General features: G+C 30.9%; 3 protein-coding genes across 3 annotated transcripts; all 3 read left to right on the top strand.

The window, feature by feature from the left end:
* Positions 1 to 665: 665 nt before the first annotated feature.
* Positions 666 to 1,418, top strand: LOC108558069 (early boundary activity protein 2-like; the record flags this gene model as incomplete). The annotated part of the gene is made up of 2 exons (XM_017914874.1): positions 666 to 767; positions 825 to 1,418. Coding segments are annotated over 2 exons (632 nt in total), but the record flags the coding sequence as incomplete, so codon positions are not given.
* Positions 1,419 to 3,620: 2,202 nt separating this feature from the next.
* Positions 3,621 to 4,582, top strand: LOC108558070 (early boundary activity protein 2-like). Its single transcript, XM_017914875.1, has 3 exons — positions 3,621 to 3,761; positions 3,825 to 4,016; positions 4,083 to 4,582. Exons 1-3 carry the CDS (start codon positions 3,758 to 3,760, stop codon positions 4,487 to 4,489), a joined length of 603 nt encoding a protein of 200 aa, XP_017770364.1. The 5' UTR covers positions 3,621 to 3,757; the 3' UTR covers positions 4,490 to 4,582.
* Positions 4,583 to 7,425: 2,843 nt separating this feature from the next.
* Positions 7,426 to 8,277, top strand: LOC108558071. The gene is made up of 3 exons (XM_017914876.1): positions 7,426 to 7,468; positions 7,524 to 7,694; positions 7,752 to 8,277. Exons 1-3 carry the CDS (start codon positions 7,465 to 7,467, stop codon positions 8,198 to 8,200), a joined length of 624 nt encoding a protein of 207 aa, XP_017770365.1. The 5' UTR covers positions 7,426 to 7,464; the 3' UTR covers positions 8,201 to 8,277.
* The last annotated feature ends 6,118 nt before the right edge of the window (positions 8,278 to 14,395 follow it).

Here is a 14,395-nt window from a genome sequence, read left to right as displayed (position 1 = left end):
CTTTTCGCAAATCGATGGGTTTTGAAAACAGAAATTTCACTTTGAAATAAATTAAGAATGCGGAGAGCGATACGTGTTTTGTTTTAGATTTTTGTTTTTAATTAGAAAACCGAAATTGGAATAAAAGTTATTCTTTATTCATTCAATAAGTAAAGAATAAAAAAATCTTCTGGAACTGAGGTGTTTGAAAATTTCACTGTAAAACAACAAATTTATTACATTTTTGTTGTTAATTTCAGGTAATACTAGAAATTCATTTTTGAAAAATTCAATTTCAAAATCGTTTAAATCTTACTTTATTTTTGAGATTTTTGCATAGTTCTTTTCTTATATTTATAAAAAAACAATGACAAGAAGTCAACTTTTTTTTTAAATTTCACTATTTGTAAGTAAAGACTGCTAAATTGCATTCAATATCTATCAATATTGAATAGATATGATTTTGTAGTTTACTAAAATCCATCTTGTTTTGAGAAATTTAAATTATATTAATTATAGATATTTATGCTTTTAATAATTGACAAATATTTTGCTCTACACTTGTATATTTGATCAGTTTTATCGTGATTAAGTATACTTAAATAAATAGTTACTAATTTGAACAAAAAAAAATGGGTAAGTAAAATTTTTTAAACAATTTTTTTTGTACTAATTTTTATTTGTAGCTTCTCCAGTAAAAAGTGTTGATAGTCATACGTTGGTGAGTTACGTGGATAAATCAAACATAGACGATGAAATTGTTCCCTACAAAGTACTTAAAACATCTAGTAAGCAAACAAATTGTATTTGTTCGTAAACCGAATACTTAATTGTTTACATTTCAGATGATGAACTGAAGAGTGAACTGGGCGACTTGGAAAAATGTATTGTAAAATCAGTGCAAGATTTTGAAGATTTGTTAGATTCTGTCTCTACGGATTTCGAAAAGTTTTCTATAGAGTCGTTTCACAGTTTCGTTAAAAATGAGTCGAAGACGTCGCCGTTTGAGTATCCTAGAGTGAGCGAGGACAGTTTCGGAAATAAGATTTGTATTTTGGGTGTGAACGGAACAAGAATTTTCGAAGATCGCTTGAGTACGATAGATTGGAGCGATTACAAGAAGGCGACTTTCGATTTACTCAATGTGGTCTTCGGTGAGGAGGTTTTGGCTACTCACACGTTGACGAGAAGACGACCGAAGATGCCTCAATTGGAGACGAACAAAGTCGAGGATATAATTTCCATCGTGACTGCTAAATGTAACACTTACGATTTCGATGTGTACGAGACGATTTCGATGCGTTGCAACTATTTGCATATGCATTACAAAAAACGTATGGCAGAATTACAGAGATTCAATGCAGATGAACATTAATATTTGCATTATAATTATTTGTAAATCGTCTTTTTCATTTGTAATAAAAATATTTGTGTGTTTTATGCAAGTTGTCTTATTTAGTCTATTCTTTACATAAGTTGAGTTTGTCTTTGGTTTTCAATGAAAATATCTCAAAAGATTGATGTGAAAATAAAGATTTGTTCGAAAACCGAATTCGTTTTCTCAATTTAGAATTCAACGTAAAATGGATGAAAAATCTGTTTTGAAGACCCAAATTTTTGTTAATTTAAACCAACAAAAATTAACAAAATCTTTAAAAATATCACGATTTAAACAAAGTTTAATTAATTACTTGAAATTGGTAATGAAGTAATAAAAATTTGGAAATAATTTAAATTATCGCATTTATATGAAAATTTTGTCAACATTTGTCCACGATTCATGACAATGGATGCAAAAATTAGTGAGTTTTCTTTTAAATGTATTAAAAATCTAATAATCGCACTGTTTGAAACCGTACTAATTGAGGTAGTGAATAAATACATAAAAATGAACCAAAGAAAAGAGACTTGATTACGAAAATATGGAAAAACCTATCAATTAGTTCGTTTTCTTTCAAATTTATAGAAAACTTAAGTGATCCAAAAACCGCACTGTTTGAAACCGTACTAATCGAGGAAGTGAATAAATACATAAAAATGAACCAAAGAAAAGAGACTTGATTACGTAAATATGGAAAAACATATCAATTCATTAGTTTGTTTTCTTTCAAATTTATAGAAAACTTAAGTGATCAAAAAATCGCACTGTTTGAAACCGTACTAATCGAGGAACTGAATACATTGAAACAAAATAAGCCACAGGAAAGACAGTTGACTATATAAATGTGAAAAACCTATCATTTATGTATCTTATTTGGACACGAAAATTAGTTTGTTTTCTTTCAAATTTGAGTGACAAAAAAAACCGCACTGTTTAAAACCGTACTAATCGAGGTACTGTATAAATACATACAAATAAACTGCAGAAAGGAGACTTGACTATATAATTGTGAAAAAGCATATCATTTTTGTACACTACACAAAAATTAGTTTGATTATTTTCAAATTTATTGAAATTTTTTATGTGATTGCAAAAACTGCACTATTTGAAACCGTACTAATCGAGGAACTGAATACATGCAAACATAATAAACCGCAGAAAGGAGACTTAACTATAGAATTGTGAAAAAACATATCATTTTTGTATATTACACAAAAATTAGTTTGTTTATTTTCAATTTTATTGAAAATTGTTATATGATTGAAAAACCGCAGTGTTTGAAACCGTACTAATCGAGGTACTGTATAAATACATACAAATAAACTGTAGAAAGGAGGCTTGACTATATAATTGTGAAAAAACATATCATTTATGTTTGGACACGAAAATTGGTTTGTTTATTTTCAAATTTATTGAAATTTTTTATGTGATCCAAAAACCGCACTATTTGAAACCGTACTAACCGAGGTACTGTATAAATACATACAAATAAACTTCAGAAAGGAGAGTTGATTATAGAATTGTGAAAACCGTACTAATCGAGAAAATTAATAAATTCATACAAATAAACTGCAGAAAGGAGACTTGACTATATAATTGTGAATAAACATATCATTTTTGTACAGTACACAAAAATTAGTTTGTTTATTTTCAAATTTATTGAAAATTTTTATGTGATTGAAAAAGCGCACTGTTTGAAACCGTACTAATCGAGGAAATTAATAAATTCATACAAATAAACTGCAGAAAGGAGACTTGACTATATAATTGTGAAAAAACATATCATTTTTGTACACTACACAAAAATTAGTTTGTTTATTTACAAATTTATAGAAAACGTAAGTGATCAAAAAATCGCACTGTTTGAAACCGTACTAATCGAGGTACTGAATAAATACAGAAAGAAGACTTGACAATATAATTGATTTTATTTTCAAATCCGTACTAATCGAAGCAGAACTATGCGAGGAATTGCTGTTGTTTACTAAGAAAAATTATGTTCGGAAACCGAGGGTGTTTTGATTTTGATTTTACCAAGGTAAAATTTAGTTGTCTAAAACATGTGTAATCTTTAAATTAAGAAAAAAGTAATATTGTTTAAGAATCTGTTAAATTTCAAAATTCTTCCAGATTTACTTTATCTTTGAGATTTTTGCAAAAATGTGTTTTTATATTAGATAGAATGTAGAAAACGAAAACTTTTTTTTTTCAAAAAATTTACGGTACAAATAGTAAAAATATGCAAAAATCCGTCACTTTCTCTCAATATTGAAATGGATATGCAGGTTTGTTGAGAGTTTTACAGTGTTTATTCGTTTTCAATTCTTATTTTATGCTTTTAATATTTGACAAATATTGTTTGTGCTTGTCTATACGGAAATTAGTTAATATCAAACAATGGGTGAGTACATTTTCTTTTGTAAAAATTGTTGTAATTTCTTTCATAATTTTTTTTATTGGGTAGATGCTCCAACTAAATGTATAAGTCATGGTTATATGCTGGTGAGTTACGAGAAACGTTCAGTTACGCATTACAAAGTTATCAACTGCATAAATGTCTGTGGACACCACACTTGGACTCGGTTGCCGCAAGACGATAATATTAACGTTAAATTCGACAATGAAATCGTTGCGTGCAAAGTAATTATGACATCGAGTAAGTTTATTAAATTTATGTTTTTTTTATTGCAATGAACGAGAATACTTTATTGTTACGTTTTAGATGATGAAGATGAATTGAAGACTATACTGTACGATCCGGACAAACCCTATCACGCATCGATCGAATTGCCTACGTGCGTCTACCCTTTGCTGGTGTTCGACCAGCTTGGCAATAATGTTTACATTTTGGGAACGAACGGAACGGTAATTTCCGAATTCTGCATGAATAAGATCAATTGGAACGATTATCACGCGGCGACTTCTCATCTGCTCACTGCGGTTTTCGGTCAGGATACGCTGGCCACCCACACGTTGACTGGACGGCAACAGCCGAAGCCTCGGTTGGATCCGATGAAAGTCCAAGATATCACATCGATTGTGACTGATAAATGCGGCGTGATCGTGGACGATGTTCGCGAAGAAATTAAGAGACGATGCCATCTCGAATACATGAAATACAAGTATTAGATCGGAAATGTTTACAGTTTCATAATCCTTTGTGCTCGTCACCATTGAAAATTTTGTAATTATTTTAATTAATAAATACTTTTTTAAGCCGTAGATTCGTCGAATTTAATTCTAAAGGTCAAAATGACCCGTTTATTAAATGCATGTTTAATAACACTTTCAAATCTAAATATTGACGATATTTCAAGAACGTATTTGCTGTAAACGGGTCATTTTGACCCGAAATACACACTAACATTAAAAACAAGTGATCTCGACGCGATTGCTTTGATTCTACAGAAAAAGTACTCTATACAATATTGGAATAGTTAGAAGATCAACCCTCATATAAGGTGGGTCACTCTGACCCATCCGTAGTACTTATTTTCAATTTTATTGAATTTTTTTTGTGAACTAAAAACCGCACTGTTTTAAACTGTACTAATCGAGGAACTTAATAAATACATACAAATAAACTGCAGAAAGGAGACTTGACTAAAGAAATGTGAAAAAAATCGATCATTTATGTTTAAAAACATAATATTGACGATATTTCAAGAACGTATTTGCTGTAAACGGGTCATTTTGACCCGAAATACACACTAGAATTAAAAACAAGTGCTCTCGAAGCGACTGCTTTGATCGTACAAAAAAGTACTCTATACAATATTGGAATAGTTAGATAGGTCAATCTGACCCATCCGTAGTACTTATTTTCAGTTTTATTGAAATTTTTTTGTGATCAAAAAATCGCACTGTTTGAAACCGTACTAATCGAGTAACTGAATAAATACATACAAATAAACTGCAGAAAGGAGACTTGACTATATAATTGTGGAAAAAACATATCATTTTGTACACTAAACAAAAATTAGTTTGTTTATTTTCAAATTTATTGAAAATGTTTATGTGATTGAAAAATCGCACTGTTTGAAACCGTACTAATCGAGAAACTGAATAAATACGTACATATAAACTGCAGAAAGGAGACGACTATATAATTGTGAATAAACATATTATTTTTGTACACTACACAAAAATTAGTTTGTTTATTTTCAAATTTATTGAAAATTTTTATGTAATCGAAAAACCGCACTGTTTGAAACCGTACTAATCGAGGAACTGTATAAATACATACAAATAAACTGCTGAAAGGAGACTTGACTATATAATTGTGAAACAACATATCATTTTTGTACACTACACAAAAATTAGTTTGTTTATTTTCGAATTTATTGAAAATTTTTATGTGATCGAAAAAATCGCACTGTTTCAAACCGTACTAATCGAGGAAATGAATAAATACATACAAATAAACTGCAGAAAGGAGACTTGACTATAGAATTGTGAAAAAACATATCATTTTTGTACATTACACAAAAATTAGTTTGTTTATTTTCAAATTTATTTAAAATTTTTATGTGATCGAAAAACAGCACTGTTTGAAACCGTACTAATCGAGGAATTGTATAAATACATACAAATAAACTGCAAAAAGGAGACTTGACTATAGAATTGTGAAAAAACATATCATTTTTGTACACTACACAAAAAGTAGTTTGTTTATTTTCAAATTTATTGAAAATGTTTATGTGATTGAAAAATCGCACAGTTTGAAACCGTACTAATCGAGGAATGTATAAATACATACAAATAAACTGCAGAAAGGAGACTTGACTATATAATTGTGAAAAAACATATCATTTTTGTACACTACATAAAAATGAGTTTGTTTATTTTCAAATTTATTTAAAATTTTTATATGATCGAAAAATCGCACTGTTTGAAACCGTACTAATCGAGGAACTGTATAAATACATACAAATAAACTGCAGAAAGGAAACTTGACTATATAATTGTGAAAAAACATATTATTTTTGTACACTACACAAAAATTAGTTTGTTTATTTTCAAATTTATTAAAATTTTTTATATGATCGAAAAACCGCACTATTTGAAACCGTACTAATCGAGGAAATGAATAAATACATAGAAATAAACTAAAGAAAAGAGACTTAACTATATAATTGTGAAAAAAAAAAATCGATTATTTATGTTTAAAAACATAATATTGACGATATTTCAAGAACGTATTTGCTGTAAACGGGTCATTTTGACCCGAAATACACACTAGAATTAAAAACAAGTGCTCTCGACGCGACTGCTTTGATCCTACACAAAAAGTACTATATTCAATATTGGATTAGTTAGAAGATCAACATTCATATCAAGTGGGTCACTCTGACCCATCCGTAGTACTTATGGGTTACTTTTAAATATAAATAATTCGATTTACTCCTTTTTTTCAATGTTTTATTTGAAATTTAAGGAATTCTTTCGATTATTTTTTTGTAAAATTTATTGAAAAGTGACCAAAAGATTTGTTTGACAAATTTTCTTCAAAAAAAAATCCAATTTTTCAAATGAGAAATTACAATTTTCGAGAACACAAGAAAAAATTTGACTCATTCTGTATGAAGATAATGAAAAATCATTTTGAAAAGTCGAGACATATGTTAATTTTTTAAAAAATTAACTTTTTCTTTTCACATATTTTCTTCGTCAAATTGCAAATTTTCAAAGTTCGACAACCGAAGTGAAATTAATGAACTTAATGAACAATTTGGAAAAAGTTATTTTAGTTAGTAACCTAACTGTGATGAAGCATAAATTCATTGTGAATTAGTTCAAATTTACTCCTGATTTGATATTAAAAACGAAAGATTTTTATATTAGTAAAAATATGTAAAAAGAAATTTGTTTTTTTTTTCCTCTTTAAAAATTTCGCACTAAAAATTGTATAGTCTTCGAAATAGGCTAGTTTATATCAATATTGAAATATAAATATGCTTGTTTCCAAAGAATTAAATAGGTTTAAGCAATGATGAAAGTCGATTAATTTAAGAAAGATAATTTGAATAAATTCATTTATCTTGGACAAAGTTTATATGATATTTGTTTATAATTGTGCTTAAATTAAATAGTTTAAAAGAAAAATGGGTGAGTTAATTATGTTTTGTAATGATTTATTTTTGTTTTGTAATCAAATTAATAGATTTTAGATACGCGATTGTGAGCTACGTCAAAGACTCGACGACTTTCTATAAGATAGTGGAAAGAGGTGCAATATTTGATATGTATGATCATAATCAACGATATTACTTTATTTCAATAATACAAGATGGGTTTCATGAAGTTTTTGACTGCAATCTAATTAAGACGTCGAGTGAGTTAACAAAAAAAATTATATAATAATGATTTCGTAATTTCGAATTTCTTATAGATTATGAGAGTGATCTGAGAGTGGAAATGACTACTGTTGTAGCCAATAACTTGGTGAATCGTCAACCGGAGAAACCCGTCACTTACGTCGTCTCACCTGACACGATCGAAGAGGACGTTGGTGATGATGATGAATCGGACGATGATGAAGCGAGCATTGACAGAATTACCGACGATGTTTTGAATGTGATACAATGGAGCGATTACAGGACAGCAACGAATACTCTACTTTCTACGGTTTTTACAAATGAGACATTGGCAACTCATACTCGGTTGGGACAGAATTATGCTGGGCTTCAGTTGGATCCAGAAGCTGTCGATCGTATAGTTTCCATCGTTATTGATAGATGCGGCGTGGAGGAAAACGATGTGTTCGAAGTAATTCGAAAACGATACAATCAAGAGAATGCGAGAGTAAAATATAAACAGAAAAAAACTAGAGGTAAATGAGAACAAGTGTTGTTAACATAATTTGATTATTTCAAAAATGATGGAAGTTAAACGCACATAAACATATTTAAATTATGCAAGTAAATTAATAAAACTATTTGTTTCTTTTTTTTTTGTTTCTTTTCGTTGTAAACCGAAAATTCACTCTTTGGAAAGTGCAATTATGTGATGAAGGTGAAATTAATCTTGGATCATTGAGATTATTGAAAAATCACCTTAGTTACGAAAGCGTTGCCATGTGTTTAATTGAAGAAATTATAAGAAACAAACAATCTTTCAACAATGCTAAACCATATTTTAATAGAAATGTACTTAATTTCGATACTCCGAAAATTGGGTAATGAGCTTTAAACGTTTGCGAATGAGCGGCGGATATATCCGCCCTATTCTTTAAACATAAGACTTTGCTTATGGAAAATAGCTTGTAGTGGCGCAGTCATCGAATCTTAGTGCGATATTAGTTAATGATAAAAACTCGTAAATTTCTCGATAGATGGCGTTTTTTTTTTATTGGGATTCCCGTTAGTGTCCCAATGATATTAACAAATATATTGCTTGTAAATAATCTTATTTAGATGTTTTTTATTGTTGTGAAGTTTATACGCGCGTGTGAAAACCTCCAGAGGATAATTTGGGTTGAGATTATTGAAAAATCACCTTGGTTACTAAAACGTTTCCAAGTGTTTAATTGATGAAATTATAATTAATAAACAACACTGCTAGACCATATTTTAATTGTAATGTACCTAATTTCGATAGTCCGCAAATTGGGTAATGAGCTATAAACGTTTGCGGATGAGCTGCGGATATATTCGCCCTATCATTTAAACATGAGACTTTGCTTATGTAAAATTGCTTGTAGTGGCGCAGTCATAGAATCTTAGTGCGAAATTAGTTAATGATAAAAACTTGTTGCTTTCTCGATAGATGGCGTTTTTTTTTATTGGGATTCCTTTCAGTGTCCCAATGTTATTAACAAATGTATTGCTTGTAAATAATCTTATTTCGATGTTTTTTATTGTTGCGAAGTTTGTACGCGCGTGTGAAAAACCTCCAGAGGATAATTTGGTTTGAGATTATTGAAAATTCAACTTGGTTACGAAAGCGTTGCCAAGTGTTTAATTGAAGAAATTATAATTAACAAACAACACTGCTAGACCATATTTTAATTGAAATGTAATTAATTTCGATACTCCGCAAATCGTGTAATGAGCTTTAAACGTTTGCAAATTAGCGGCGGATATATCCGCCCTATCATTTAAACATGAGACTTTGCTTATGTAAAATTGCTTGTGATTGTGCAGTCATCGAATCTTAGTCCGAAAATAGTCAATGATAATAACTCGTTGCTTTTTCGATAGATGGCGTTTTTTTTATTGGGATTCCCTTTAGTGTCCCAATGATATTAACAAATGTAATAATCTTATTTCGATGTTTGTTATTGTTGTGAAGTTTATAGGCGCGTGGGAAAACCTCCAGAGGATAATTTGGGTTGCGGTTCTTTCTTCTACGTGAAGGGATATGGATGGAGATGGGGCTCATCTCGATGGCAGGGATGAAGTAATTATCATTAAGTGGGCCGCGGCCGATCGTAAATGCTGCTGAGATGGAGGGGATCGGAGGTGGCTGGTGTCTTTGGATGGATGAGTGACGGGCCTCTCGGAGAGAACTCTCCTTTACTCCCGATGGTGTATTTATATATAATGATGGAGGCCAGCAGATAGATACAACAAATTGATGCGAGCGTTTGGCGAGAGCCGGGGTCATAACCTCTCCCCCAGAATCGCTTCGCCCTTTCTCCCCCCCTTCATCCTCCAGACGTTCCGAACTATCGTTGCTGGTTCTCGAAGAAAATCCGTGAGGTTGAAGCGGAGAGAAGGGCCACCCCATCCCCAATTACCAGAGGAAAGTCCGCGTGATCCTCATCCTCATCCGAAACCGCCACCTTCTCTGATCCGATTTTCAACGTCGAAACGCTTGTCTCCTGGATGCCGTCGTCTCTTCCAATAGAATTCCCATCGTAGGCAGCCCCCAAATCGCCGCCTCCGAACACACACACAACACACAAATACAAACAACAATCCTCGTTTTTGCCTTGAGGGTGTTGGAATTGTAGTGGTGTTAGAACTGTGGGACGAACGGACGTCTTGTTCAAAATTTAATGAGCGCTGTAATGCACGACCGTAATTAGTATTTACCGACCGGTTCGGTTCATTTACTTGATTAAACGGCGAATATCATCATTCTCTATTAAGAAACCGAAACGAAGCTGACCGGATCCCTTCTTCTTCTGCTGCTGCTGCTGCCCAGTCCCCTCCTCAATTACCATCGCAATCACAATTACACACCATTACAGACGGACGACTACGTTTCTCTCTTTGCGAAAATCACGCACGACTCCCATCAAGTTTATGTCCTTTTTTTTTAATTAGATCTTTAAATCTGTCCTCAGAAACAACGCATAAAGATAATCCTTTCTTAGTATACCAAAAAATTACAAACTTGATTTTCTTGATATCTCATCAATTTTCAATTCATAAAATTTTGAATTTTCTTCACATAAACACAATCAATTTCATTGAGATTATTGAAAATTCACCTTTGTTTACGAAAGCGTTGCCAAGTGTTTAATTGATGAAATTATAATTAACAAACAACACTGCTAGACCATATTTTAATTGAAATGTACCTAATTTCGATGCTCCCTAATGAGCTTTAAACGTTTGCGGATGAGCGGCGGATATATCCGCCCTATCATTTAAACATGAGACTTTGCTTATGTAAAATTGCTTGTAGTGGCGCAGTCATCGAATCTTAGTCCGAAATTAGTTAATGATAATAACTCGTCGCTTTCTCGATAGATGGCGTTTTTTTTTTATTGGGATTCCCTTTAGTGTCCCAATGATATTAACAAATGTATTGCTGGTAATAATTTTACAAACTTGATTTTCTTGATATCTCATCAATTTTCAATTCATAAAATTTTGAATTTTCACAATCACAGTCAATTTCATCTGTAAATGAACATTTTCTTGTCTAAATACGTAAATTTAACAATGAAATTCTTTTGATTTTTTTGAAGATGATCATCTAAAATTTTCAAAACTTCTTGTTTCTTTAAATTCTTTTTATTCTTCGAAGTAATTTATCTAAAATTTCTGTCTCAATTTGCAATTTTGGTGGAATTAAAGTAAATGTATGTTTCTTTCGATATAATTAACAGAAAATTACAATTTTATAGAAAAATTCACTCATTATTACATCAATGAGACAAAAGTTTGAAATTTACTACAAAGTTAACTTTATTGGGACAATCTTAGTTCCAATTCGATTTTATATAGATTTACAGTAATTTTTTCTATAATTTTAGAGATCTTTCTGTATTAGAATATAAAATATCAAACTTTTTGAAAAAAAAAAACAAGAACAAAATGTTAGTGTAATGTATCAAAAAAAAATGTAATTTTGAAAATTCTTAACATGATGCTATTATTTTGATCATACAGATTTTCTGCACTATTTTTGTTTGATCAAGAAGCAATTATGTTAAAATATGTTAGTAAAGTGAACAATTCTTAGTAATTATCTATATTTACATATGGAGTACCACTAGGTATAGTTCTGGGTACTTTTTTCTTGTTGTAATATTACAAAATTGATGTTAATTATTATATTATCAATGTAAACCAAGATGTATTTATATTTCAAGTTGAAATGAAGATTTGGCGGTGAAATGAAAATTCGGTAACAGAAGATGATGATGATTGTGTTCTGAGTAATTACCTATATTATTTACATATGGAGTACCCCAAGGTATAGTTCTGGGTACGTTTTTGTTGTTGTAATATTACAAAATTGATGTTAATTATTATGTTATCAATGTAAACCAAGATGTATTTATATTTCAAGTTGAAATGAAGATTTTGTGGTGAAATGAGAATTCGGTAACAGTGGATGATTGTGTTCTCGATCATGAATTAATTTCCTGCGTCTGCAGACAACAATATCGTGATTATCAAATTCTCCGGAGTTCGCGCGGAAGGGAAGGGTTTGAATTAAACAAAGAAGACGCGAGGGTCGGATGAAAGACGACGTCTTGATTAATTCAACCCCCATCACCGGCGGGAAGATGATTGCTCTTTTAGTCACTGCGTCTCTCCTTCTTGGAGGGACGTGCAGTGCTTCCAAGAGAATCATAATAAATGTTGAGATGTTTTTATACCGGAGCGCGGGCTAATTACCGCCGCGGGTTCCAAGAAATGATGCAATAATTAAGCCGAAGATTTCTTAAGTCTAATTACGTTATTGTTGTTGTTGTTGATGGAAATGTTTCGTTTTTGTTGTTACGTTTGCAGTTTATCATATTCAAATTTCCTGCTTCGCGAACGGAAAGTGAATCAGGGAGACGCGAGAAGCCTTATTGTTACGTGCCATACGATATTATGATACGTTTTAATTAGGGGGAGAATTCTCCATCTCGTTTCCACTCTCTGCAAAGTTAGATGTTGTTTTTTTTTTAATAGGGAAAGTGTTGTTGTTTTGTTTCTTATTCATACGCTTCCCTTCTTTTTGTTTTGTTTTGTTTTTTGTTTTCGAAGGGCTCTATGGTAATTAAGAAAGGGATTTTGCTCCTCTTCCTCCACCATAATAATAATAATAATAAAAGTAATTCGAGCATTAATTGGGTATTAAATTAAGATTCCGAAAATAATAGTCCAATCCGGTCTTCCATTCCATCCAGTTTCTTCTTCTGCTCTTTTTTTTTGTCTTCTCAGTGGAGATGTCGTTATATTGTTAAAATATGTAAATTACTTAATTCATTTGGAAACTTCTTCTCTTTGCGAGAAGAAGACGGAGAATTTGGGTTGGATTCTTGAGATGAAGTGAGAGAGAGAAATGCAGTATACAGATCTTGTTATCTGTCGAGTTTCGTGACAATATTCCTTCCTATTTCTCTTTCGCTGGAAATTATATTTTTTTTTTTGTAATATTGATTTTATTCAGCCTTTTTAATTTCGATTAAGCGTTTCAGCGTCGTAAAGACCGTTGGTTATTCGCTCGAGGCTTTTCGCTCGACACATAACGTGGACACTACTTAACTATCCAGATGATTTTTGCTTTCAATCCGTCCATTTCATCTACGATCTTATTTCGATTTCTAAGATAATTCGCAAGCAGATTTGTGATTTTTAGCATGTGGACGGATATTAAGCAACTGTTCATATTATTAGTTGGTATTTCCGAGCGTCAGAGGCGCTGCTTCTAATTGAAATTGACGTTTAAAATCAAGCTGTCTTCATTCGAGTGCATTTGTTTCTTCTCGATATCATCTTCAAATCTCAACTGTTTTATTTTCACACTGTATCTAAGATCATTAATTAAATTGTTTTTAATTAATCAAAGTCCAGTTAACATGATAGAATCAACATTTGTTTTTTATTTATTTTGTTTTAAATCGCTTTTGTTCACAATTTTTCACAAAATTCAGAATTTCGTGTCAATATTCAATCGAATTATTGCAATAATTTGAAAAGTCTTAATTTCATTCTACTAGTATTTACAAATTTCAAATTATGCAACGTTCTATAAAATTTTTATACAAAAATTACAAATTTCATGTTTAAATTCAATTGAATTATTGCAATAACTCGAATACTCCTATTTTCAAACCAATAGGATTTTCTTATTTGAAATTTTGTGACGATCTGCTAATTTCTATAAGAATTACGAAAAATCAATTTAAACTGTAATTGACTTATTGTAATAACTCGAATAGTCCTAATTGCATTGTAATACTAATTACTTATCTGAAAGTCCATAACGTTCTACACATTTCTAAACAAAAGATGACAAATTTCGTGTTTGAATTCAATTGAATTATTGCGATAACTCAAATAGTCCTAATTTTATTGTAATAGTATTTACTTATCTGAAAGTGCATTCTACACATTCCTTCTACACATTTCTAAACAAAAATGACAAATTTCATGTTTGAATTCAATTGAATTATTGCAACAACTCGAATAGTCCTATTTTCAAACCAATAGGATTTTCTTATTTGAAATTTTGTGACGATCTGCAAATTTCTATAAGAATTGCGAAAAATCAATTTAAACTGGAATTGACTTATTGTAATAACTCGAATAGTCCTAATTTCACTGTAATAGTAATTACTTATCTGAAAGTGCATAACGT

The sequence above is a fragment of the Nicrophorus vespilloides genome, unplaced genomic scaffold (genome assembly GCF_001412225.1).
Source record: "Nicrophorus vespilloides isolate i.1.1-1 unplaced genomic scaffold, Nicve_v1.0, whole genome shotgun sequence".
In the NCBI taxonomy this organism is placed as follows: domain Eukaryota; kingdom Metazoa; phylum Arthropoda; class Insecta; order Coleoptera; family Silphidae; genus Nicrophorus; species Nicrophorus vespilloides.
Note: the sequence above shows the minus strand (reverse complement) of the source record. Positions and strands in the feature narration are given on the sequence as shown.